A 27,302-nucleotide genomic window follows, 5' to 3' on the forward strand; every position below is an offset into this window, starting at 1 on the left:
GCTTTTGTAAAGAGCGTTAGGAGAGCAAGTCAAAGGCAGCAGGTAGCATGTCTGAGAAAGATGGAACCCTGTAAATGGCATTTTTCATATATTGAAGTATAAGCAATTCTTTTCAGTTATTCTTGAACTCCTAAAAATATGTCATCAGCTGGAAAGAAAAAAAAATACTTGAAAACAAGCTAGATGCGTAATGCTAATTCTTCCAAATATAACTGAAATATGTTCTGGGACTATAAAATTTTTCAGATTATATTGGATGAAACTACCAAATAAAAATTTTATGTGACTTTTTTTAATTAGATGTGCCTTCTTTAATTTCATACTTCAAATATATTCTATCAAATCATAATGTAACAAATTAATTACAATCAATCTCATTTTATTGTATCTTCTAAAATGTTTAATATTTTCTATCTCCTGTTATCAAAAAGTAAAGTTCCATGCTATTTGGACCAGTTAGTTTTTAGCAGTTTGATCATGTCCAACGAATTACTTTTAAATTTGTATATTATTCTTATTTAATTACTCTCAAAGCCAAATACTGTAGTTCAACAAATGCTCACACATGTATTTACTGAAGGAATGCGATAACTTTCATTGTATAACTTGCTCACAATTTCAGCTACATTAAATTTGCACTTTACAAATTAAATAATAAGAAGCAGGATATAGATTAATCTTATTTTATTGCTTAACCTGGCTAAATCAATTATGTTAGCTCTTCATTGTTTTAATTATGATGATTTTAAATCATACATCTTTTAAGATCAGTCTATAATTTATTTTCAAAGGCTTTTATTTAAAGAGGAGAGGACAGGAAATTGTTTGACTTCACTACAACCCACAATCCATGACGTTACCATTATTCCCTATCTCTTACCCTACCCCTCCCATCCTCACCTCCTCCTGTTCCAGCTTGGATTGCATGGTCATCATGAAAATCACTATCAGTACATTCTCAACCATTCTGCTTCCTTGATCCTTTGTCAAACTCACCTGGCAAAGTGCCATCTTGGTTAAATGATTCCCCACTTGCTTGGTTCCTGATCCAGCTAAGCTGATCTTGACTGGGGAAAAACACTCAAATATGCAGATATAAAAATCACTTAAAAAATTCGAAGGTCACTCTCCTCAGGTGGGCTCATAATCCTAACGGAAATTCTATTACATATCCCTATGGAGCATCATTCCCAGTCACCTTCATGACTATTTACCCCTACTCTATCCTCTGATCTGCAAGCTCCCCTCCCCCATGGTCACTCTTACCTGATGGCCTCACTTTCATTTCCCCTGGGAAAATTAAAAAAAAAAAAAAAGGAAGAAGAGAATTTTTTCACCCTCTCACCCATATCTGCAACATAGCTGCATTCGTACCCATACACTCTGCCTTCTCTTCAGCTACTATAAATGCATCGTCCACACTTCTGTCTTAAATCAACCATTTACTTGCAAACTAGCTAACAGCCATTGTCACCTATTCTAGGGTATATTTCCAGCAATTTCCCCCCTTCCTTCTCTGCATCATCAATGTTCTTGTTCTATTAAGTCATCCCCATCATCACAGAAATATACTTTAATAGTGTCAATCATAACAACAAAAAAATTTTTTAAACCCTTTCTTGACCTACATATGCCTCTAGCCATCACCTTTCTTTGCCCCCCCTTCTCTCTTGCATCTTCTCTTGTGTTATTAGTAGCTCCCTCTGGGTCTTCTTTGCTGGCTCTTCTTCCCCTCCCCCAGTCCTGACCTTGGAGGGCTCCCAGAGCTTAGTCTTCAGAACCCTGCTCTTCTCCGTCTACACTCATCCCCCTTGTGATCCCAGCCAATGTCAAGGCTTTAAATGATTTGCATTGACAGATGCCAAATTGTTACCTGCAGCTACACCTCTCTCAACTGCCCACTTAAACCAAACTCCTGATTTCTCTTCCAAAATCTGTCCCCCGCTCCCAACAGTCTTCCCTATGTTGTGAAAAGGCAACTCTGTTCTCCCGTTGTTTGGTCCAAACGCCTTGGTTTTGGCCTGGACTTTTTCTCTTTCTTTCTCTTTCTTTCTTTCTTTCTTTCTTTCTTTCTTTCTTTCTTTCTTTCTTTCTTTCTTTCTTTCTTTCTTTCACACATGGAGATTTGCATGACCACCGCAGTCAAGACACAGAATAGTTCCACCACAAGGATCCCTTGAGCTACTGTTTTATAGACCCAATCACTTCTCCCCCTCCTCCCACCCTTGGAAACTACTAATATGTTCTTCATTTCTATAGTTTGTCATTTTCAGAATGCTGCATAAATGGAAGCATATGACGTATACCCTTTGAAGTTGGTTTTTTGTGTTCAACACAAATCCCTCAAGCTCCATTGAGGCTGTTGCACCAGTGGTTTGTGGGTTGACATGTGGGTGGCTCAGTCAGCTAAATGTCTGACTCTTGATTTCAGCTCAGGTCACGACCTCAGGGTCATGAGATTGAGCCCCAGGTCAACCTTGGGATTCTCTCTCTCCTTCTTCCTCTGCCCCTCCCCACCTTGAAAGGGGGTGGAGAATTGTCTGTTCCTTTTTACTAATAGCTAATATTTTAGTGGTAACTGTGGACCAAAACCAGTTCTAAAATCTGTGTGTCCTTACTCATCAATTCTTCATGAAAACCCTATGAGGGATGGTTACCAGAAGGGAGATGGGTGGGGGGATGGGGGAAATAGGTGATGGGGATTAAGGAGGGCACTTGTGGTGATGAGCACCAGGTGATGTATGGAAATGTGGAATCACTATATGGTACACCTGAAACTCATAACACTGTATGTTAACTATACTGGAACTAAAATTAAAAAAAAAAACTATAAGGAAGATAATATTATCATATCCATGTTATGGATGAAGAAACAGAGGAACAGAGAGGTTACCTTACCCCACCTGATTAGTAAGCAGCAGAGCTGGCATACAAACCAGGCACTACAGCTTCAACATTCACACGGTTATGTGCTATCTGGACTGTCTCATTGGCATGATCAGAAATGGATAAGCTGCCAGAATGCCTGAGATAGAGAAAAATGGCTGAAATAAGATGAAGCTGTAATAGGACATATGGAAACAGTGTAGGAGTAGGTCATCCACTATCTGTATTTGTGTGCATATTTGAGTATGTAATGCACGAAGTCATTCGCATATTTGCTTATATGTGGGCTGCCTCATTAAATTACAGGCTCTAGGCAGACAGGGACTATGTCTCATTCATGTTATTATGTCTCTAAGCATTTGTCACACTGCATTTACATAATGTGTAAATATTTACAGTATGAGTTCAACAAATGGAAAACAATCAGATATTCCATCAACTAACCATACGGATATACTCTCCAAAGGAACAGTATGCATACCCTTATTCTTATATATATGCAGTTTGCTTGTTAACTTTTGTGTGTTTCCTCTACCTAATTGTAAGCCTCTATACCTCAGCATTCTGAAAATCTTACCCAGTGAAAGGTCTATAATCGATCCTTATTATAGTATGTATTGTAGGAAAGAAAAGCAAACAATGGCTAAAGAATTCTTAGTTTGGGCTATGTGAACTTGGCAAAATTGCTTTGTTTCTCTGGGACTCAGTTTCCTCCACTAATGCAATGAGAAGATTGTCTAAGCATGATTCCCAAGTGTAAGGTCCTATCATTTCAAGAGTATAAGCTTATTTTCTATTCGTTTAAATTTCAGGTGAAGAATAAAAGCCCACAAAGAAGGCATCCCTTTATCAGAAATGTAAACCATTATGTTATTAGTACACAGACGCCAAAAGACAAACTGGTTTCCATGAGAAATCACTCTCTCTTGCCACTGCGTAATGAAGACACAAGAGCGTTGGAGTGCCAGGGGCGGCTATTACAGGTTATTAACTTCTTTCCAGTTAAGGGCACACATTCTAATTTATATCTCTGAATATGCATGAACAGCTTTCAGCTGAAAAAGAATTTTGCCAGTTGTGACAAGGCCCTAACCAAAACGGTGACATGAGTGTTAGGTGATGAGGAAGCAGAGTTTCCTTTCTCAACAGGGAGGTTGAAGAGCCCTCAAAAGATCTGGCAAGGTTTCCAATTGTCTCTGTGGGCGAGTGTCTCACTTTCTAACAATCATCTCAAGCAAAATCAGTTTAGATTGGCTTCCCTTGGCACTGGGGCTCCATGTGACATGGCTAACAACTTCTGCTCTGTATGGTAGTAGAAAGGGTAAAGGACCAGACATTGATTGTGCATCTGCCATCAATCATCTGTCTCATTGAGCAAATCACTGAATATCTTAGACGCTACATTTCCCAATATGAAATGAAGACAGTGATGTCAATTCAGTGTTATTTGAGAAAAGGATGATATCATAACTGTGACACCACTTTGAATGCCCTGAAGGGTCATCAAATTCAATGGATTTTTACTAATATACAAATATGAAACTGTATTATTGCTAGCTTCCAGAGTAGATTGAAATGAAAATAATTATTGATTATATACTCAAATAATGGGTTAGGTTGGCATGGAAAGCAAGATGATATCCACAGTAGATTGTCTACAAGGGTTGTGGCAGCACATATTCCAGAGCAGTGGGTAAGAATGCAGACCACCCCTGCTTACCTAAATGCCAAAGCATAGCTCAAAGCCCACCATGGTGTCTTTCCAGGGTCACTAAAAATTAAGACTCACAATCAAGTAGGGATTTCAGTGGTTACGTACAACAAAGAGCGTGGACTTTACAGAATTAATCCAGGAAATTCACCAAACAAACAGCAATAACCAAAATAAGAAGTACAAACAGCAATAAAGATATCACAGTAGAGGGGAGAGAATTTCATTAACAAAGTTACCATGCTATATTCATTTAAATATTGAGTTTTTAACAAAAAATTAAGAGATATGCAAGGAATAAAGTAGGGCCCATGCTCGGGAGAAAAAAAGAAAAGACAATCAGTAGGAACTGTCCTTGAGGGAGCTGAATGTTGAACTTACCAAAGATTTAAAATCATCTATTGTACGTATGTCTTAAGAACTACAGAAAACCAAGTCTAAAGTATTAAAGAAAGTAAGAGAACAATGCCTCACCTGATAAAGAATCAATAGAGAGTCATAAAAAAGAACCACACAGAAATTACAGAGTTGAAAAATACAATAACTGAGATGAAACCTTTATCAGAATATTTGAGCCAGCAGAGGAAAAAGAAATAGTGAATTTGAAGATTGGCCAATTGAGATTATGCCATATAAGAAAAATAAATAAATAAATAAATAAATAAATAAATAAATAAATAAATAAATAAATGTTAACAGAACCCAAGGGGCCCGTCGGACAGCATCGTAGTACATACACTTAATGTGTAATAGGCATCACAGAAGGAGAAGAGAGCAAAAGGGGGAGAAAGATTATTTCAGGAAATAATGGCCGAAAACTTCCCAACTTTGATGAAAAATACTAACCTGTACATCCAAGAAACTCAAACTCAAGTGGAGAAGCTCAGACATCCACGCCCGGACACATCATAGTCCAACTGTCCAAAAACAAAGAGAGAATCCCTAAAGCATCAAGAGAGAAGCATCTCATCACATACAAGGAATCCTGCATAAGATTTACAGCTGATTTCTTACCGGAAACCATGGCCGCCAAAAAGCAGTGGAATGACAGTGATGTATGCACTGTGCTGAAAGAAAAGGGATATCAGCTAAGAATGCGATGTCCGGCAAAACCATCTTTCAAAAAATAAAGAAACGTTAAAACTTTTCTGGATAAACAAAAACAGAGAGAACTGCTGTCCAGAAAACCTGCCCCATCAGAAATACTGAGGTGAATCCTTCAGGCAGAAATGAGAAGACAACAGAGAGTAACTGGAATAACATGAAGAAATAAAGAACGTTGGCAGGGGTAAATACATAGGAAATTACCGAAGACTTTAGTAGAATGTTTATTTTTATTTGTAACCCTTCTTCTAACTGATTGAAAAATTACCTGCACAAAGCAGTAATTATGAACACATGTTGATGGGCTCAACCTGTAAGAGACGTCATTTGTATCACAATAATAACATGAAGGAAGGGGGGAAGAAAAGGAGCTATAGCGGATCACGGTTTTACGTACTGTTAAAACTAAGTCGTTTTTAATCCGAACTAGATTGTTGGGGCTTTTTAAAGATTTATTTATTTGTTTGAGAAAGAGAGATAGGGAGAGAGAGAGCACAAGTGAGAGGAGGGGCAGAGGAGAGGGGAAGAATCTCAAGCAGACTTTCCACTCAGTGCAGAGCCTGTCGCGGGACTTGATCTCACGACCCTGAGATCATGACCTGAGCCGAAATTAAAAAGCCAGACACTTAACCAACTGAGCCACCCCGGTGTCCCTGAACTACACTGTTTTAAATTAAGATGTTAATTATAATCACCAGGGCAGTCACTGAGAAAGCAGTGGTATAATAAATATGGTAAAAAATCATCATCATCATCATCATCATCATAAGGGAATTAAAATAATACAGTTTTTTAAAGTCCATTCACACACAATAATACAATAATGGAGGACAGAGACATAAGGCACGTAGAAAACAAACAACAAAACAGCAGATGTAAATCTTGCCTTATTTACAGTAATTATATGATATGTCCATGAATTAAACACAAATCAAAAGGCAGAGATCAGTCAAATGAAAACACACAAACAAAATTATCCAGCTATATGCTGTCTGCAAGACAGACACTTCAGATTCAAAGACACAAATAGGTGGAAGGCAAAGGACAGAGAAAGATATATCATGAAACAGTTACCAAAAGAGAGCTTGAGTAGCCATAATACCTGGACAAAATATACTTTAAGGTAGACATTGTTACTAGAAATAAAGAAGGGTATTTTATAATGAGAAAAGTATCAATCTATCAGAAAGACATGACATAACAATCATAAGTATATAATCACTTAATACAGAACCCCAAAATTTGTGAAGAAAAATCTTCAAAGGTCCTTATTTACTTTCAGGATAAAATCCAAACTTCCTATTGCTTATGTTCCATAAATGAGTGAAACCATATGATAATTGTCTTTCTCTGCTTGACTTATTTCACTTAGCATATTCTCCTCCAGTCCCATCCATATTGATACAAATGTTGGGTAATCGTTCTTTCTGATAGCTGAGTAATATTCCACTGTATACATGGACCACATCTTCTTAATCCAGTCATCTGTTGAAGGGCATCTCGGCTCCTTCCACGATTTAGCTGTTGTGGACAATGCTGCTATGAACATTGGGGTGCATATGGCCTTTCTCTTCACTATGTCTGTATCTTTGGGGTAAAAACCCAGTAGTGCAATTGCTGGATCATAAGAGATAGGAAGATTGGTAGGAGAAGGAAGGGAAGAATGAAGGGGGGGTAAACAGAAGGGAGAATGAACCATGAGAGACTGTGGACTCTGGGAAACAAACTGAGGGCTTCAGAGGGGAGGGGGATGGGGGAATGGGATAGGCCAGTGATGGGTATTAAGGAGGGCACGTATTGCACGGAGCACTGGGTGTTATACACAAATAATGAATCATGGAACATTGCATCAAAAACTGGGGATGTACTGTATGGTGATTAATATAACAAAATAAAAATTATATAAAAAAATCCAAACTTCCTTTTTTTGGAGGGGGGGTTATTTATTTGAGAAAGAGAGCACAAGCGGCAGGGTGGGGGTGGGGGAGCAGAGGAAGAAGGAGAAGCAGGCTCCCCGCTGAGCAGGAAGCCTAAAGTGGGACTGGATCCCAGGACCCTGGGATAATGACCTGAGCCGAAGGCAGACGCTTAACCAACTGAGCCAGCCAGATGCCCCTTAAATTCAAACTTCTGAGCCTAGAATGCTAGATGATGTATGACATCCCTTCCTTGGTTACATTTCTGCCTTCTTTCCTACCCCTTCCCTTACCGTCCTGTACTCCATGCATAAAAACTACTTTACATTTCTTCAAAGTTTCTGTTTTCCCTTCTAACTTTCCCACATGCTATTGCTTCTTCCTGGAATGTCCTAATCTCCCAGCAAGACATCTTTCAAGTCTTAGCTCGAATGTCACCTCTTAAAATAAGCATCCCCTGACCCTCCCAGGAACACAACCTAGGCACTCCTGTGTGCACCCATGCTCTTTGCTTTTACTTCTATTATGTCTGACTTGTAATGAATCAATCATGTTGGTCCATTCCACTAAACTCTGAATAGCTAGAAAGCAAAAACCAGGTTCTAATAGCCTTTTTAACCTGAGGGCCAGCACAGAATTTAGCACAGATTATGCTCACAAAAATAAATGTTTTCTGGATACATGAATAACAGAAAGCACAACAAAACGGGTGGCTTAAACCACAGACATTTATTTCTCACAGTTCTTGAGACTGTAAGTCTAAGATCAGGGTGACAGCATGGCCAGGTTCTGGTAAGAGCTCTCTTGCTGGCTATAGACAGCAGCCTTGTCATTATGTGCTCACAATGGCTTTTTCTGGGTGCATGTGCAGAGAGAGAGAGAGAGAGAGAGAGAGAGAGAGAGATCTCCTCTTCTTGTAAGACCACCAATCCTATCTGATGAGGACTCTACCCTCCTGACTTAATTTAACCTTAATTATTTCCCTTTTTTAAAAGATTTTATTTATTTATTTGTGAGAGAGAAAGAGAAAGATGCACAAGCAGGGGGAGCAGCAGGCGGAGGGAGAAGCAGGCTCCCCACTGAGCAGGGAGTCTGACGCAGGACTCAACCCCAGGACCGGAGCTGAAGACAGATGCTTAACCAACTGAGCCACTCAGGTGTCCCAACCTTAATGATTGCCTAAAAGCCTTATCTCCAAATACAGTTACATTGGAGATTAGAGCTGCACCATAGGAATGTGGTGTGGGGAAGGGGGACACAATTCAGTCCATAACAATGTAGAATTGACTATAACAGAATATATAGTCATGTATAGCAGCAATAAGCAGTTAAAATATCACAAATTCAGCCTGGTCCCAATATTGTCTATGCATTCTTATTTGGGAGCTGGTGTCTTTGACCTTGGTCTTTCAGCTGAGTTCTCAAGGTCGGAAAAATATGTTGACTTATCACTAGTAATCCATAAATCAGCATCCACTTTCCCATTCCTCTTGATTTGCATAAGGAGCCTCTTGTCCCAGCCTGACAGTAGTAGAAATAGAAATGTACCAATTAATGATTGTTCTGCTTATCAAAATCCTCATTAGAATCTATTGGGCAGGAAGTAATTTTCCCCTCTCCTACTTTCATGAATATACATGGGATTGAAACATTGAAACCAAATACACATCAGTCAGATTCTATAACCAACATGAAGGTGGATCTAATTTATCTTTTAAACATTTTAGGGCTTGGGGAAAAAAGGGGGGGACAGAGAGAGAGGCCAAAGTCACCAAATGTTTTTATAATGCCTAATAGTTTAGAAAGAGCGCACATATATATTTTCTTTGTGAAGGAAGTGTTTTTAGCTATCATCACTTCACAGAAAAGACTCTGAAATGTTCATTTCCCCCGCAAGATAATCAGCTCTTAAATCACCAATGGAGTTAACGAATTCCATTCACTAATGCTAGAATCTGTGTCTCCCCAGTCACTAACTGCCTCAAAAAGTCAAAAGCTTAATTTTTATTTTGCTCTGCACTTTACACGTTATTTTGACACATATTAATTTTATCTGTTCACAACAGTCCTGTGAGTTGGGCATAAGGAAATGGAGGATAAGGTGCTTTTGGGAGGCTAACTCGGGGAAGTCTCCAATTGATAGAGTTTAATTCTGAGCATCAAAGGACCCGTCATCATGGGATTCACAGCATCCAGTGCACTCCTATGTGCATCTATCCCTGAAGGCTAGCTTGCCTGCTCTTTCTCCTGCCTTTCCTGTCTGGTGTCTATTTCTCTCTCAAAGTGCAGGTGTTCTGGGAAACTGCCCAATCACTGGGCTGCTTAAGATGCCCTTCTCTGGGCTTCCTGGTCCTTAACGAGTAGAGTGAGGGCTGCACTAATCATTCTGTAGCACAATTATGTGTTTGGGATATGTCCTTTCGGCTAGCGTGTGAAAGCCTTGAGGACAGGGATATTAGGTGTTTGGGATATGTCCTTTCGGCTAGCGTGTGAAAGCCTTGAGGACAGGGATATTAGGGCTTGCATCCACCTTTCTGTTACACTTGACCTGGGATAAGGCAGGTGCTCAACGCATATTTATTGAATAAATTGGAATGGGGAAACATATTTAAGAACCATCTACCATGGCAGCCCATCCTCAGTAGATTCCCCACTTCCTGCACATAGAGATTTAGGGGACCAGCATAAATATACACGGCTAGTAAGTCATTAAGATAGTATTCATAACATCTATTTTGTACGGTATTAATCAGGGTCTCCAGGTGTCTCAGTTCCTACCGTAACAAAATATCACAACTGTGTGGCTTAAACAACATAAATTCATTTCTCATAGTTCTGGAGGCTGGAAGTTCAAGATCAGATTGCCAGCATGGTCAGTAAGGACCCTCTTCCAGGGACTTTGCAGACTTCTGATTGTATCCTCCGAGGGTGCAAGGAGGTTAGATATTTCTCTGGAGCCTCTTTAACGAGGTACGAATCCCCCTCACGAGCGTTCCACTCTCATGAGGTAAGCACCTCCCAAAGGCCCCGCCCCCTAACGCCATCACATTGGGTGTTAGGATTCCAGCATATGAATTCTGGGGAGATACAACTGTTCAAACGATAGCACCAGGGAAACAGAACCAATAGGGTGCGTGAAAGAGAAGGGGGTGGGCAGAGAGAGATTTTAAGGAATTAACTCATGAGGTGTAGAAGCCAGCAAAATCTGGAGGGAAGCCAACAGGCTAGAGACCCAGGGAAGAGTCAAAGTTCCAGTTCCAGTCCAAAGGCAATCTGCTGACACAGTTCCCTGTTTCTCTTAAGGCCTTCAACTGCTTGGATGAGGCCCACCCACATCGTGGAAGATACTCAAGGCCTATTGATTTAAACTTTAATCTCACCTAAAAAAATACCTTCACAAAAACATCTAGAATAATTTTTTTAAAAGATTTTATTTATTTATTTGATAGAGAGAGAGGCAGCCAGCGAGAGAGGGAACACAAACAGGGGGAGCAGGAGAGGAAGAAGCAGGCTCCTAGCGGAGAAGCCTGATGCGGGGCTCGATCCCAGGACTCTGGGATCACGCCCTGGGCTGAAGGCAGACGCTTAACAACTGAGCCACCCAGGCGCCCTTCTAGAATAATTTTTACCCAAATATCTTGGTACCCTGGCCCAGCCAAGCTGACATAAAATTAACTGCCATATATACAATCATCCTTAAGAACAAAAATCTCCTTTGAAGAGCTCGATTCCAAAGGTGAGGGCGTGTGCTCAGTATGGAATGCTAACTCAGATGCACAGTGAAGGGAAACTCGATTACTCCACGCTGGAGCCCAGACTTGCCCCAGAGGATGTGCCAGAACTGAGTCCAATAAGGACAAAGTGGTTTAGGGTGAAGCAGGGTTTATCAACCTCGATTCTACAGACATTTTGGACTGGACGAGTTTTTATTAGAAAAGGAGGGATCATCTTTTGCAAGGTAGCATATTTCCCAGCCTCTCTGGCCTCTACCCACTAGATGTCAGCAGCACTTCCCCAGGTTGTGACAGCAACAACTGTCCTCAGACGTTGGTACATGTACCAGGGGAGAACAAATTGCCCCTGGGGAGAACCACTGAGTTAGGCATAGAGCTGCAGAGAACTCTGCACCACTTTTCTCCTTCCGTTGCGGCCTGACCAGCGTGACAGAAAGACCGCAGCCTCAAAAGTAAGAACTCAATGGTGGTGCCTAGGTGGCTCAGTCAATTAAGCATCTGACTCTTGTTTTCGGCTCAGGTCATGATCTCAGGGGTGTGAGATCAAGCCCCACATTAGGCTCCACACTGGGCATGGAGCCTGCTTAGGATTCTCTCTCTCGGGGCGCCTGGGTGGCACAGTCGTTAAGCATCTGCCTTCAGCTCAGGGCGTGATCCTGGTGTTCTGGGATCGAGTCCCACACGAGGTTCCTCCGCTAGGAGCCTGCTTCTTCCTCTCCCACTCCCCCTGCTTGTGTTCCCTCTCTCACTGGCTGTCTCTCTCTGTCAAATAAATAAATAAAATCTTAAAAAAAAAAAAAAAGGATTCTCTCTCTCTCCCCTTCCTCTGCTCCTCCTCCCTCCCCCCTTCTCTCTCTCACCCTCCCTCTCAAAAAAAAAAAAAAGGGTAAGAACTAAATGTGTCTGGGAAACAAACTGAGGGCTTCAGAGGGGAGGGGGGTGGGGGTTGGGATAGGCCGGTGATGGGTATTAAGGAGGGCACATATTGCATGGTGCACTGGGTGTTATACACAAATAATGAATCATGGAACATTGCATCAAAAACTGGGGATGTACTGTATGGTGACTAATACAACAAAATAAAAGAAAATACAAAAAGAAAAAAAAAGAACTAAATGTGCTTGGATTCAAATTCCAGCTCTTTCACTTGCTGGCTTATGCAAGATGCTTACTTCATTTTCCTCTGCAGAATGAAAATGGCAACAGCCCTCGGGTTTTTCTCATATGTGACAGTATCTAGAATGGTAAATATTTGGTAATGAACTTATATAGTTGGGGGCTCAAATATGATCCTAATTCTGTGTGGGAAAGAATCAGTGGTCAGTGGAATTATAAAGACGTGACTCCAGCCTCTTCTGTCTTACCTACTGGTCAGACATTTGTTCATTCGCCTTCCAAAAAAATCCCTCACCCTGCTCCTGTAGCTGAGCTGACAGTGGGAATGTAGGCACATGGAAAACAAAATTGAGAGTATGCTGAAAGATTTAGCTTATGTATTTTAAAAAATGTGTTATTATAAAGAAAGGATAATACTAGGTGAGATATATAGAAGACAGAACAAAAAGAATTGGCAAATAAAAATTTTTGATCAGAATAAACTCACTATGAAAGAAGAATGCAGACTTTGGCTCACAAAACAAGAGCTAATGTGTTATATATCAGAAGCACTTCAAAAATGAAGAAGCAGAAATGTCAAAATGAAAAGAATGGTCAGCAAACTATCAGACCAGCACAGACAAACAACAAGGCAGGGGAGCCCTTATAAAGAGTAATAGAGGAGGTTTAATTCAGAGTAAAATGCATCAAATTGGATAAAATGGGGTACTTTGCTAAAATAAAGAGTAATTATTTTGAAAAGAATTATTAAACTATTTGATGAATATATAGCTGTCTTTTATGAACCAAGTTATTTGGCGTCCAAATTCATAAAGCAAAACCTAAAGGGACTATAAAGAACAAAGATAGAAATATAATAAAACTTAAGTGGTTAATTCACCCCCTTTAGCCCATATTAGATTGAAGAGACCAATAGTTAAATGAGACTATAGAAGTTCTAAGTAAAAAAAGAAAAGAAAAAGAAGAAAACAATTTGAGTCTCTTCATCTATGTCTAACTTAATGCCCCAAATTTGGAGACTAGAACATTTCCCTTCAAGAGTCTATGAAACATTTATAAAAATCAGTTAATATATTAGTATACAAAGAAAACTTTGGTAAATTTCAAAAGGAATAAAGAATACAGAACATAATAAAAAAATTAAAAATAAATAAATGCATTATTTTAAAAAAAAGACTACAGATAAATGATCACAGGGCAATATAATTTTTAATTAATATCAAAACTAGACAAAATATCCCATCCCACCAAAAAAGTATAAAACTTTCTGAAACAATTTGTAAATCAAGGGGCGTTGGGATGGCTCAGTAGTTAAGCGTCTGCCTTCGGCTCAGGGCGTGATCCCGGTGTTCCAGGATCGAGCCCCACATCGGGCTCCTCTGCTGGGAGCCTGCTTCTTCCTCTCCCACTCCCCCTGCTTGCGTTCCCTCTCTCTCTGGCTGTCTGTCTCTCTATCAAATAAATAAATAAAATCTTAAAAAAAAAAAAAAAGAAAATTTGTAAATCAAAAAAATAAATAGGAGCTCCTGGATGGTGAAGTTGGTTAAGCCCCTGACTCTTGATTTCGGTTCAGGTTGTAATCTCCGGGGTCGTGAGATGAAGCCCCACATTGGGCTCCATGTTCAGCGTGGAGTCAGCTTGAATTCTCTCTCCCTCTGCCACTCCCACTCATGCTCTCTCTCTCAAATAAATAACTATTTTAAATAAATAAATAACAATTAATACACAACTGGAAATGTATAATACTGAAAACATGGAACAGAACCTGTGGGATTTAGTTAAAGCAATGGTTGAAGGAAAATTAATTACAGCAATAATAAGAAAGAAAAAAATGTAAGTACGTACATTAAGCATTCTTCTGAAGGAGTTAGATAAACAACACATTAACCTAAGTAAGGGGAAAAAAGGAATTAACAAAGTTAAGTAAGGTAATAAAGCAGGCAATTAAAAAAACTGTAGGACTAATACATTAAAAAACCTCATCTTTGGGGGAGGGAGGCAAAAAGGCAATGAACTAGATAAAACCTAACAAACTGAGAAAGCAAACACACAAATACAAAAACAATGACCTTTTTTATATGTGCAGTGAATAACAAAGAATTACAAAAGATTATTTTGCCAGGTGGAAAAATAAATAATTTTCTAGGAAAATATAGACTGCCCGCCCTCACTCCAGAAGGTATAAAGCATGTGCACAGACCAATCATTATAAAAGAAAAAAGGAAATTTGTCAAAACAATCACCTCCCCCCCAACAAAGCTTTAGGTCCACATTGTTCTACAGGGAATTCCAACCATGAAAGAACAGAGAACAAGAAAAATTATTTTCTAGCTTTATTGAGATATTATTGACATTTGGTATACAACACGATGATTTAATACACGTGCAGTGTATTCTCACAATACTGAAATGATTACCACAATACTAAAAAAGCTGAATTCAAAAAAAAAAAAAAAAATAGAGAGTAGAAAAGTGGTTGCCCAGGGCTGGGGTGTGGGACGTGGGGAGGTGATGGTCAAAGGGTATAAATCGATAGCTAGGAAAGGAGTAAGCCCTGGGCATCTAACGTACACCATGATGACTATAATTAAAAGGCTATTTTAGGGGCGCCTGGGTGGCGCAGCGGTTAAGCGTCTGCCTTCGGCTCAGGGCGTGATCCCGGCATTATGGGATCGAGCCCCACATCAGGCTCCTCCGCTATGAGCCTGCTTCTTCCTCTCCCACTCCCCCTGCTTGTGTTCCCTCTCTCTCTCTCTGTCAAATAAATAAAATCTTTTAAAAAAAAAAGGCTATTTTAAATGTTTCAGGAGCAAAGATTACAAAATATTTTTCTTTTACTTTACTGAATCTAAGGAAGGTGATCAATGTATGAGGAACTTTTTTCATGAGAGAGATAGTGAGAGAGAAGTGTTCTTAAATAATCATAGAGTGCAGCTAAGTATTTCTCCAAAGGATACAAACATAGTGATTTGAAGGGGCACCTGCACCCCAATGTTTATAGCAGCCGTGTCCACAATAGCCAAATGATGGAAAGAGGCCAGATGTCCACTGATGGATGAATGGATAAAGAAGATGTGGTACACACACACACACACACACACACACACACACACACACTGGAATATTACTCAGCCATTAAAAAGAATGAAATCTTACCATTTGGAAAGACATGGATGGAACTAGAGGATATTATGCCAAGTGAAATAAGTCACTCAAAGAAAAACAAATGTATGATTTCACTCATATGTGAAATTTAAGAAACAAAATAGATGAACATAGGGGAAGGGAAGGAAAAATAAAGTAAGATGAAAACAGAGAGGGAGGCAAACCATCAGAGACTTAACTCTAGGAAACAAACTGAGGGTTGGTGGAGGGGATGTGGGTGGGGGATGAGATAACTGGGTGATGAGCATGAAGGAGGGCACGTGATGGAATGAGCGCTGGGTGTCGTATGCAACTGATGAATCACTGAACACTACCTCTGAAACTAATAATACACTATAGGTTAATTAAATTGAATCTAAATTTAAAAAATTTAAAAAGAAAGATAAAATAAAATAAATAACCTTAGACTGCAGATCTTTCTATGAAACACAGAAAATTCAGAGACAATTAAGGAACTAATCCTTTGACTATACAAGAGTTAAAAATCTCTGCATATAAAAATTGCCATAAAGTCAAAGACAAAAGGCAAACAGGAAAAGAAATATTTCCAAGAAGGTACAAGGTACTACCTATGTAAATGTGAGTTCTAAATAAATAAAAAAACTAGCAAAAAACAGGCATAGGACAAGGACACACATTTTGCAGAAAAAAAGTTAAACTTTGCATTTAAACAAAGGAACACATGCTTACTGTTTGTCATAAATTTTAAAATGCAACAAAACAATAATGAGTTGGGTTTTTTTTTATTTATCTGTTAGGCAAATATTACAAAGTTGGCATGGGGGAGGGGTTATTGATGAGAGAGTAAATCAGTATCATTCCTTTGAAAGGCAACTTGGAAATATATAGTAAAATTAAACTTCCTTAAACCCATCAATCCAGCAATCCCATTTCAAGGCATTTATCCTACAGACACCATGCGCACAAAGAAATATGCAGAAGAGTATTTATTGCAATGTTGCCTGTATTTGAAAAGTCTAGAAATAACCTAAATGTCTATCAAGAGAGAAGTGGTTCAGTACATTTTGGCACATCCATACACAAGGGAACATACGGCAGGCACAATCTGTAGGTATTGATCGGACATATTCTCCGCATCAGATTACCAAGAAAAACCCCCAAGATCCAAGAAGTGTGCACAGCGTGAACATGCAAGATATATCGTGTCTATGCCTCGGTTATATTTCGGAAAGATAAGACTACGGTAAGAGTAGCTGTCTCTCAAAGGGGTCTGGGAAATGGAATATCTGTGTTGGCAGAAAAAGATTCACCTTCCATGCATATCCTTTCAAATTTTCGCATATGCATGTGTTCATGTTTTTATTAAAATCCTTTAAAGAAAGAACCAGTGATGAACATAATACACCCCAGATAATTCTGATACAAAGCCAGTTTGGGGGCTGCTTGTCCTAGATTAAATCTGTGCTCTCTCATTTGACAGCCCCTCAATCTAATCCCAGAGGAAGTGAGGATGAACCACAGGTTAGTGTGGCCTCTAGACAAGTAATGATTGCAAGTGTTATCCCGTGGGCCGGGGCCTCTGCTAAGCCCTTTACACCCAAGGTCTCACTGGGTCTTCATCATGAACCTGTGGAATGAACACTAATACGATTCTCATTTTTCTGTGAGGACCATAAGGAGTAGTCTAGATTCTGAAACAAGTCTGCCTAGCTCCAGTCTCGCTGCCTCACCATGCTGGAATCATAAAGTGCTGCTGTCATTTCCTTGTGCAGAAAACAATAAATTATCATAATGTTTCAATTCCATTCAAAGCAACAAAGTTTTACAGAATGTCTACCTATAGGGCCAAGACCTGGAATGGAATGTTCACCAACTTAGGCCAGGACTCCTACCCTTACTAGCTGTTGCCACATACTGGCTATTATCTGGACTGGCTTTGGACAAGTCTCACCATCTGTAAAACAGCTACTATATGGTACAGAGTTTTAGCTTGCGTTATTACTATTCATCAAAAACAGATGAAATAAATATTGATTTGTTCCCCATTTTACATAAGGTATTTGATCCTATGAATGATCAAGCAAATTATTGTAAAGGGCCACACTCGATCTCCCGAGAGCTCCAGGGATGGAGACCATATGTAATTTCCAATAATGAGCAGAACCTTTGGAAGCAATGTAGAAACCCAGTAACTTCTAAGATAGAGAAGATCACCACCAAGACGATAAAGCCCTGCAGTCTATGTATTAAAATGCTTTTTTTTTTAAACTCTTATGCCTTGATATGTTTATTTTCATTTGATAGCAAAATTACACGGAATATTTTACAAAGATTTATTACAGAAAGGGAGTGATTTCAGCTCCTAACAGCTGTAGAATCCAAATGTAAACAGAATAGGGTATCAATACAAATGATATTAGCAAGTAAGATATTGCTACATCTCTGTGTAAAACTATAAGCCTCTTAAAACCATAACCCTGACAGTTCACAATCAGAAGGACTCTAGTATACCAGACCAAGTTGTTGGCTAAGTAGATTACAACCTAGTTAAATCAGAAATGAGTAACTTAAATGCTTGCATTCACATAAGTGGTCAGTTTTGTGTTATAAAGATCAAATCATTTACATCTATTTTTTCAATATTATATTTTAATATTTTCCCACTAAAATCATTATCACTTCTGTATTCTTTATTATATCCGTTATTTGCCTTATTGTGACATTGCGTTATTTGGAACTTTATGTAGCTCTTGAAATACCTTTTTTAATCAAAATAATCTTCTAAATCAATATTTGGATCTAGCAGATCTTCTCCATATGATGAAAGATCTGTCTGATTTAAAATTAAGTTTTCAAATGTTTCTTCTAAGTCTGTTTCACCAATTAAGACAGCTCCCATCATTCGCCCATTCTGCATGACGACTTTGACGTATTCTTGTCCTTTAGTACATCTCAGCATTAATTCATGATCTGAACCTAAGCCCTGTGCGTTGTATTTTCCCAGCAATACAACCTTATAGTTAAAAAATTTTGTTACATGCGCAAAAAGTTCAAAGCTGAAGTCCATGTCAATAGATTCTCCTAAGCTAGCGGCAGCCATGCACTTCGCTGCATACCATCCCATCTGTCTAGCCTGGGTCCACAGCCTCATCTGCTGCCAGACCGGGCTGGGCCGCCAGGACGCGGTGCAGACGTCACCCGCGGCGTAGACATCAGGGAGAGACGTGTGCATGTGAGCGTCCACCTTCAGGCCGCCGTCTTCTCCTAGAGCAAAATTGTTGCCACAGAGGAAAGGTTCTGTATTTGGTGTAACTCCTGTAGCACTGACAATGAAATCACAGCCGTATATCTTTTCATTAGTCAATTCCACATATACAGGCCATACCTCTTTATCAGTTGTGACTGACTGATCAGAATGGTCTCTGGGAAAAGGCAAGGACTTTTTCTTAGAAATTCTAAATTCTTCCTGAAGGAAGATTTTCTTTACTTCACAGACAGTTTCAATGTGAATCTTACGAGAAAACTCTTTTGCACCTTTAAGATTCAAGCCTTCATGCCAATCAGGTCCCAAGGCACTGCCCATATTACCAGCACCAGTTTTGGTTTGTGTTTCCTTTTTCCTTCCTTCAGTTGTATATTTAGTTCTTTTATGTGCAATTCTAGCCTCTGGTTTTTCAGCAATGAGCTTTGAAGTCAAGAATTCAGCTGCTCCTGCATCAAAGAAAGTATTCCCAATAGCTTTATCTTTAATGGCCCAAATGACTTCACAGCCTTCAATTTCATACACCAGTTCAAGTGCAATGCCGCCATTCCCTATGATCACTATTCTCTTAGCTTTAGTAAGCTGTTTCTGAAATTCCTGAGCACTGTCCGTATCACGGATTCCTAACACGTAAGGATTTCCTTCGCACACCAACTTCGGCGCAGCTCCAGCACACAGACAGAGTTTCTCATACACAAGCTGACTGCCGTCTCCCGTTACAACACAATGTTCTTTACTCTTCAGTTGCTTCACTCCAGATTCTATAATCTTAATGTTGGGCAAGCGATTTTCTAACATGGTTTTCGATTGCTCTTCAACATCAAACTCCTCCAAGACTTTAGAAACCTGCTTGAAATTTGTAACTGCTTTAATAACAGGAGAAGCTGTTACCAGGAGAATATCTTCTGATGGAAACTGAATAGCCAACTGCTCAGCGCAAGTGACACCTGCGATGCCACCGCCGACCACCACAAACTTCCCCATCGTCGAGGGAGGGCGCGCTGCTTCCATGCTCTCAGACTCCTAGTGATTTACTTACAACCGGTGGGAGAGCCGCAGAAGTTTGTATTCCGGGAGCGGAAGCAAAGCTGCCGGCTCTATGTATTAAAATTCTTGATTTCTACCACGTTCTTTCCATTTCAAGCAATTATTCTTCATTAAGAAGGCAAATTCTAAACCTTGGCAGCCATCACATTTAGAACCGCCAAGGAAAAGATGTGAAACTGCCACCCACCCAAGCCCAGAACTGAAAAAATTTTCACTGCTTTCCCCAACTGACATTGACTGAGACCAATTTATATGCCAAATGTGGTGCAGTAGGATAGGACTGAAGTTCCTCCACTAGACTGTGAGCTCCTCAAGAGTAGACATGACTGTTGCACCACTGCATTGAGTCCCGTACAGCAAACATTTGTTCATGACTGGTTGGATGTTCATGATGGATGGATGGTTGGATGGGCGGATGGACAGATGGATGGATGGACGGATAGACAGATGGATGGATGGATGGATGGATGGATGGATGGATGGATGGATGGATAGACGGTCGGACGGACGGACAGACGGACGGATGGATGGATGGATGGTTGGATGGTTGGATGGATGGATGGATGGATGGATAAATGAATAATTATAGTTTGGATTTTTTACTGAAAATAGTAACTGCATATCTTAGTTTGTAATATAAAATATAATCCTTTTATAAAAGGCCATTGGTAGAAGGCAAAAGGCATAGGATTTGGAGTCCAGAAGTTTGGTATTAAAACTCAGGTACTTGCTGGTGCTGTTACTCTCAGCAATTTATATATACACCACTAACTACAGCCTCCTCCTCTTTAAAATGTAAAATGTTAACACACAGTAGTGGCATCTCATAAAGTAGCTTCTGCAGTCTGTGCATAAGACAAAAAGCAAAATTACCCTTGAAAACCTCTTAAATCACCCACAGAATATCATATGCATAGCTTTGTGGTAGTGTATTATTTCCCTATACAGAGCCAGCTTCTCCCACGGTACTAGTTCATAGTTTCTTTGATTGAGTACCAGAAAAATAGTTCATATTTTTGAGCCAAGTGGTTATAAAAAAAAAGTGCCTTTGCTTTTTTTGGCCCAGATTATGGAATTAATTCCAATAATTGTGCATACGGTAGAATTCTTCTCTATGTGCTTTCATTTTTATATATATTGGCTTTGTTGAGATACAATTAACATACCATACAATTCACTCTTCTAAATTATATGACTCAGTGGTTTTTAGTATATTTACCGAGTTATATAATGACCACCACTGTGTAAATTGAGAACATTTTCATTATTCCACACTTTTATAGTCACTCCCTATTCTTCCCTCCCCTCAGCCACTGAAAACCACTAATCTACCTACTGACTAGATAGAGTTGCCTGTTCTGGACATTTCATGTAAATATCATCAGATAGTATATGCTCTTTCATGTCTGGCTTCCTTCGTTTAACAAAATGCTTTCATCGTTCACCCTCCCCGGAGCATGTCTCAGAACTTTGTGTCTTTTTACAGCTGAGTAAATGCCATTGTTTGGATATACCTCACTTTATTTATCCATTCACCGGTTGATGAATATTTGGGTTGTATCCACTCTTTGGTTATAAATAATACTGCTATGTATATTTGGGTGAAAGTTTTCATGTGGACATAGGTTTAAATTCTTCAGAGGAACTGCCAAACTGTTTTCCAAAGTGGCTTCATCATTTTGCATTCTTACCAACAATGCATGGGGGCGCCAATTTCTCCACATCCTCAGCCAACGCTTGTTATTGTCTGACTTCTTCATTCGAGCTTTTCAAGTGGTGCAAAGTAGTAAATAGTTTAATTTTTTGATATATATGTATTTGCCCGTAGAGTTATAAGGATATAAAAGCCTGTTTTAACCAGCAAACAGCTACAAAATATTTGTGTCATTGTTGCTATGCAGTTAAGATATTAGGCAAGATTCTTCACTGTAAAAAAAAATACATATAAGAAAAAAGAAACTCTCTGATAAATATAGAAAACGAATTTTTTGGAAGAGTATCTGATGGCCCATAGAATCAAAAAGAGATATGGAGAACATGGCTCAGAAGATAGACAGGACCCATGAGGGGATTTCCCAGAGGAAATCTGGTACCCTACCTCCCTGCCACTATGCTCTCAGCAGCCACTGCTGTAGAAAGTAACTTTAAACTTTTGCCTCTTATGCCGCTTACCCCAGACTCAAAATTCTGAAAGGAAACATTTAGTTGAAAGAAAACAAATAGGTCATTTGCCCATTGTCAAGAGGAATTACCTCCCTCCCTTTGGCATCCATGGTCAAATCAGAGCCAAAATTCCCATCACAGGTAATATGGTGCCCCAACACACAATATGGCGCCAGGCATACCATAATAGTTGAGTAAATGTAGTTCTGTTCCTCTGCCTTTCCCTGTGATGTCTGTGTCTGTTTGGGGCCGTGCTCACTAATAACTACTAAACCCTGGCCCACACTATTCAAAAGACTTGATAGGTCCCAAAGACTCCATTAAGCCTCAGGAGAGCTTAGCTGATTCCAGGAGGCAGTACCCTTTCCAGGCTCTTGTTTGTTTGGGGGTCAGTGTTTCTTAATCCTACCACACATTAGAATCACCTGTGGAGCTTTTAAGAATATTAATGCCTGGTCCCTATACTCAAACATTTTTTTTAAACTTAAACTCAATTGATTAACATATAGCGTATTATTAGTTTCAGAGGTAGAGTTCAGTGATTCATCAGTCTTATATAACACCCAGTGCTCAGTACATCCTGTGCCCTCCTTAATGCACATCACCCAGTTACCCCATCCCCCCTCCCTCCCTCCCCTCCAGCAACCCTCAGTTTTTTTCCTATGATTAAGAGTCCTTAGGGTTTGTCTCCCTCTCTGATTTTGTCCTATTTTATATTTCTTTCCCTAACCTTCTCCTATGTTCACCTGTTTTGTTTCTTAAATTTCACATATGAGTGACATCATCTGATATTTGTCTTTCTCTGACTGGCTTATTTCATCAGCATAATACCCTCTAGTTCCATCCATGTCCTCACAAATGGCAAGATTTCATTCTTTTTGATGGTTGAGTTATATCCCATTGTATGTATACACCACATCTTCTTTATCTGTTCATCTGTTGGTGGACAACTGGGCTCTTTTCATAGTTTGGCTACTGGAGACATTGCTGCTATAAACATTGGGGTGCATGTGCCTCCTCAGATAACTACATTTGTATCTTTGGGGTAAATACCTACTAGTGCAATTGCTGGGTTTTTTGAGGAACTTTTTGAGGAACCTCCATACTGTTTTCCAAAGTGGCTGCACCAGCTTGCGTTCCCACCAACAGTCTAAGAGAGTTCCCCTTTCTCTGCATCCTTGCCAACATCTGTCATTTCCTGACTTGTTAATTTTAGCCATTCTGACCAGGGCGAGGTGATATCTCATTGTGGTTTTGATTTGTATTTCCCTGATTTCAAGTGATGTCAAGCACTTTTTCATGTGTCTGTTGGCCATTTCTATGTCTTCTTTGGAGAATGTCTTTTCATGTCTTCTTCCCATTTCTTGGTTGGATTATTTCTTCTTTGGGTGCTGAGTTTGATACGTTTTTTATAGATTCTGGATACTAGCCCTTTATCTGATAAGACATTTGCTAATATCTTCTACCATTCAGTTGGTTGTCTCTGGTTTTGTCAACTGTTTCCTTTGCTGGGCAAAAGACTTTTATCTCGATGAGGTCCCAATAGTTCATTTTTCCATTTGTTTCCCTTGCCTTTGGAGACATATCTAGCAAGAAGTTGCTGTGGCTGAGGTCATAGCAGTTGCTGCCTTTGTTCTCCTCTAGGAATTTGATGGATTCCTGCCTCACGGTTAGGTCTTTCATCCATTTTGAGTCTATTTTTGTGTATGGTGGAATGAAATGGTCCAGTTTCATTCTTCTGCATGTGGCTGTCCAATTCTCCCAACACCATTGGTTAAAGAGACTGTCTTTTTCTCCATTGGCTATTCTTTCCTGCTTTGTTGAAGATTAGTTGGCCATAGAGTTGAGGGTCCATTTCTGGGTTCTCTATTCAGTTCCATTGAGCTATGTGTCTGTTTTTGTGCCAGTTCTATATTGTCTTGATGATTATAGCTTTGTAATAGAGCTTGAAGTCTGGCATTGGGACATCACCAGCTTTGATTTTCTTTCTCAACATTCATTTGGTTATTCAGGGTCTTTTCTGGTTCCATACAAATTTTAGGATTATTTGTTCCAGCTATGTGAAAAAACTTGATGGTATTTTGATAGGAATTGCATTGAATGTATAGATTCCTCTGGGAAGCACAGACATTTTAACAATATTTTTCTTCCAATCCATGAGCATGGAACATTTTTCCATTTCTTTGTGTCTTCCTCAATTTCTTTTTTTTTAAGATTTTATTTATTTGACAGAGATAGAGACAGCCAGCGAGAGAGGGAACACAGGCAGCAGGAGTAGGAGAGGAAGAAGCAGGCTCCTAGCGGAAGGGCCTGATGTGGGGCTCGATCCCATAACGCCAGGATCACGCCCTGAGCCGAAGGCAGACACTTAACCGCTGTGCCACCCAGGCGCCCCTTTCATGAGTGTTCTATAGTTTTCTGAGTACAGATCCTTTGCCTCTTTGGTTAGATTTATTCCTGGGTATCTTATGTTTTTGGTGCAATTGTAAATGGGATTGACTCTTTAATTTCTCTTTCTTCTGTCTCATTGTTTATGTATACAAATGCAACTGATTTCTGTGCATTGATGTTAAATCCTGCCACTTTGCTACATTCCTGTATGAGTTCTAGCAATTTGGGGTGGAGTCTTTTGGGTTTTCCAGAGAGTATCATTTTGTCTGCAAAAGTGAGAGTTTTGACTTCTTCTTTGCCGATTCAGATGCCTTTCATTTCTTTTTGTTGTCTGATTGCTGAGGATAGGATTATGTTAAACAACAGTGATGAAAGTGGACAACCCTGTCATGTTCCTAACATTAGGGGAAAAGCTCTCAGTTTTTCCCCATTGAGAGTGGTATTCACTGTGGGCTGTTCGTATATGGCTTTTATGATATTGAAGTATGTTCCCACTATCCTTACACTGTGAAGAGTTTTAATCAAGAAAGGATGCTGTACTTTGTCAAATACTTTTTCTGCATCTATTGAGAGGATCATATGGTTCTTTTCCTTTCTTTTATTAATGTAGTGTATCACGTTGATTGATTTATGGATGATGAGCCACCCTTGAGGCCCAGGAATAAATCCCACTTGGTTGTGGTGAATAATACTTTTAATGTACTGTTGGAACCTATTGGTTAGTATCTTGGTGAGGATTTTGGCATCCATGTTCATCAGGGATATTGGTCTGTAATTCTCCTTTTTAGTGGGGTCTTTGTCTGGTTTTGGGATCAAGGTAATGCTGGCCTCATAGAAAGAGTTTGGAAGTTTTCCTTCCATTTCTATTTTTTGAAATAGCTTCAGAAAAATAGGTATTAGTTCTTTAAATGTTTGGTTGACTTCCCCTGGGAAGTCATCGGCCCTGGGCTCTTATTTGTTGGGAGATTTTTGATTACTGCTTCGATTTCCTTACTGGTTATGGGTCTGTTCAGGTTTTCTATTTCTTCCTGTTTCAGTTTTGGTAGTTTATACATCTCTAGGAATGCATCCATTTCTTCCAGATTGCCTAATTTGTTGGCATAAGGTAGCTCATAACATGTTCTTATAATTATTTGTATTTCCTTGGTCTTGGTTGTGATCTCTCTTCTTTCATTCATAATTTTATTAATTTGTGTTCTCTCTCTCTCTTTCTCTCCCTCTCCTCTCCCTCTTTTTTGATAAGTGGCTGGGGTTTATAGATCTTATTAATTCTTTGAAAAAAAACAGCTCATAGTTTCACTGATATGTTCTACTGTTCTTTTGGTTTCTATTTATTGATTTCTGCTCTAATCTTTATTATTTCTCATCTCCGGCTTGGTTTAGGCTTTGTTTTTTGTTCTCTCTCAGCTCCTTGAGGTGGTTGGTTAGGTTGTACATTTGAGACTTTTCTTGTTTCTTGACAAAGGCCTTATTGCTATGTACTTCCCTCTTAGGACTGCCTTTGCTACATCTCAATGGTTCTAACAGTTGTGTTTTCATTTTCATTTGCTTCCATGAATTTTTTAAATTGTTCTTTAATTTCCTGATTGACCCATTCTTTCTTTAGTAGGATACTCTTTAACCTCCAAGCATTTGAGTTCCTTCCAAATTTCCTCTTGTGATTGAGTTCAAGTTTCAAAACATTGTGGTCTGAAACTTTGCAGGGAATGATCCCAATCTTTTGGTACCAGTTGAGACCTGATTTGTGACCCAGTATGTGATCTCTTCTGGAGAATGTTCCATGTGCACTCAAAAAGAATGTGTATTCTGTTGCTTTAGGATGGAATGCTCTGTATATTTCTGTGAAGTCCATCTGGTCCAGTGTGTCATTCAAAGCCCTTGTTTCCTTGTTTATCTTCTGCTTAGATGATCTGCTCATTGCAGTGAATGGGGTGTTAAAGTCCCCTACTATTTATTATTGTACTATTATCAATGTATTTCTTTAATTTTGTTATTAATTGGTTTACATAATTGGCTACTCCCACGTTAGAGGGATAAATATTTATAATTGTTAGATCTTCTTGTTGGATAGATGCCTTAATTATGATATAGTGTCCCTCTTTATACCTTACTACAGTCTCCGGTTTAAAATCTATTTGGTCTGATATAAGGATTGCTACCCAGCTTTCCTTAGAATGGCCCTTACCATGATAAATCGTTCTCCCCCCACCCATTTTCAATCTGGAGGTGTCTTTGGGTCTAAAATGAGTCTCTTGCAGACAGCATATGGATGGGTCTTGCTCTTTTATTCAATCTGATACCCTGTGTCTTTTGATTGTGGCATTTGGCCCATTTACATTCAGAGTAACTATTGAAAGATACAAATTTAGTGCCATTATATTACCTGTAAAGTCACTGTTTATGTATACTGTCTCTGTTCCTGTCTGGTCTATGTTACTTTTGGGCTCTCTCTTCACTTAAAGGATCCCCTTTAATATTTCTTGCAGAGCTGGTTTAGTGATCACAAATTATTTTAGTTTCTGTTTGTCCTGGAAGCTCTTTATTTCTCCTTCTATTCTGAATGACAACCTTGCTGGATAAAGTATTCTTGGTTGCATATTTTTCTCATGTAGCACCCTGAATCATGCCTGTAATTTCTGGCCTTCCAGGTCTCTTTGGATAGGTTTGCTGCCAGTCTAATGTTTCTACCCTTTTTGGCTAAGGACTTCTTGTCCTGAGCAGCTTCCAGGATTTTCTCTTTGTCTCTGAAATTTGCAAGATTCACTATTATATGTCGACGTGTTGACCTATTTTTATTGATTTTGTGGGGCGTCTCTGTGCCTCCTGAACTTGAATGACTGTTTCCT

General features: G+C 39.4%; 1 protein-coding gene across 2 annotated transcripts; it reads right to left on the reverse strand.

Annotated features, from left to right (window-relative positions):
• Window positions 1-17,869: 17,869 nt before the first annotated feature.
• Window positions 17,870-19,916, reverse strand: LOC113252716 (pyridine nucleotide-disulfide oxidoreductase domain-containing protein 1-like). 2 transcript variants are annotated; one of them, XM_044382585.3, is made up of 2 exons: window positions 19,379-19,466; window positions 17,870-19,304 (listed from the first exon to the last, which is right to left on the reverse strand). In XM_044382585.3, exon 2 carries the CDS (start codon window positions 19,174-19,176, stop codon window positions 18,358-18,360), a length of 819 nt encoding a protein of 272 aa, XP_044238520.3. In that variant the 5' UTR covers window positions 19,177-19,304; window positions 19,379-19,466; the 3' UTR covers window positions 17,870-18,357. The 2 variants fall into 2 exon arrangements, with proteins under 2 accessions (XP_044238520.3, XP_026351184.3); XM_026495399.4 differs by having other exon boundaries at window positions 17,870-19,916.
• Between the last annotated feature and the right edge of the window lie 7,386 nt (window positions 19,917-27,302).

Source organism: Ursus arctos, unplaced genomic scaffold (genome assembly GCF_023065955.2).
Source record: "Ursus arctos isolate Adak ecotype North America unplaced genomic scaffold, UrsArc2.0 scaffold_6, whole genome shotgun sequence".
NCBI lineage: Eukaryota > Metazoa > Chordata > Mammalia > Carnivora > Ursidae > Ursus > Ursus arctos.

Bases quoted from the DNA above. Each gene is read 5' to 3' on its own strand.
- LOC113252716 (XM_026495399.4), bottom strand. From the start codon at position 19,866: ATGGAAGCAGCGCGCCCTCCCTCGACGATGGGGAAGTTTGTGGTGGTC.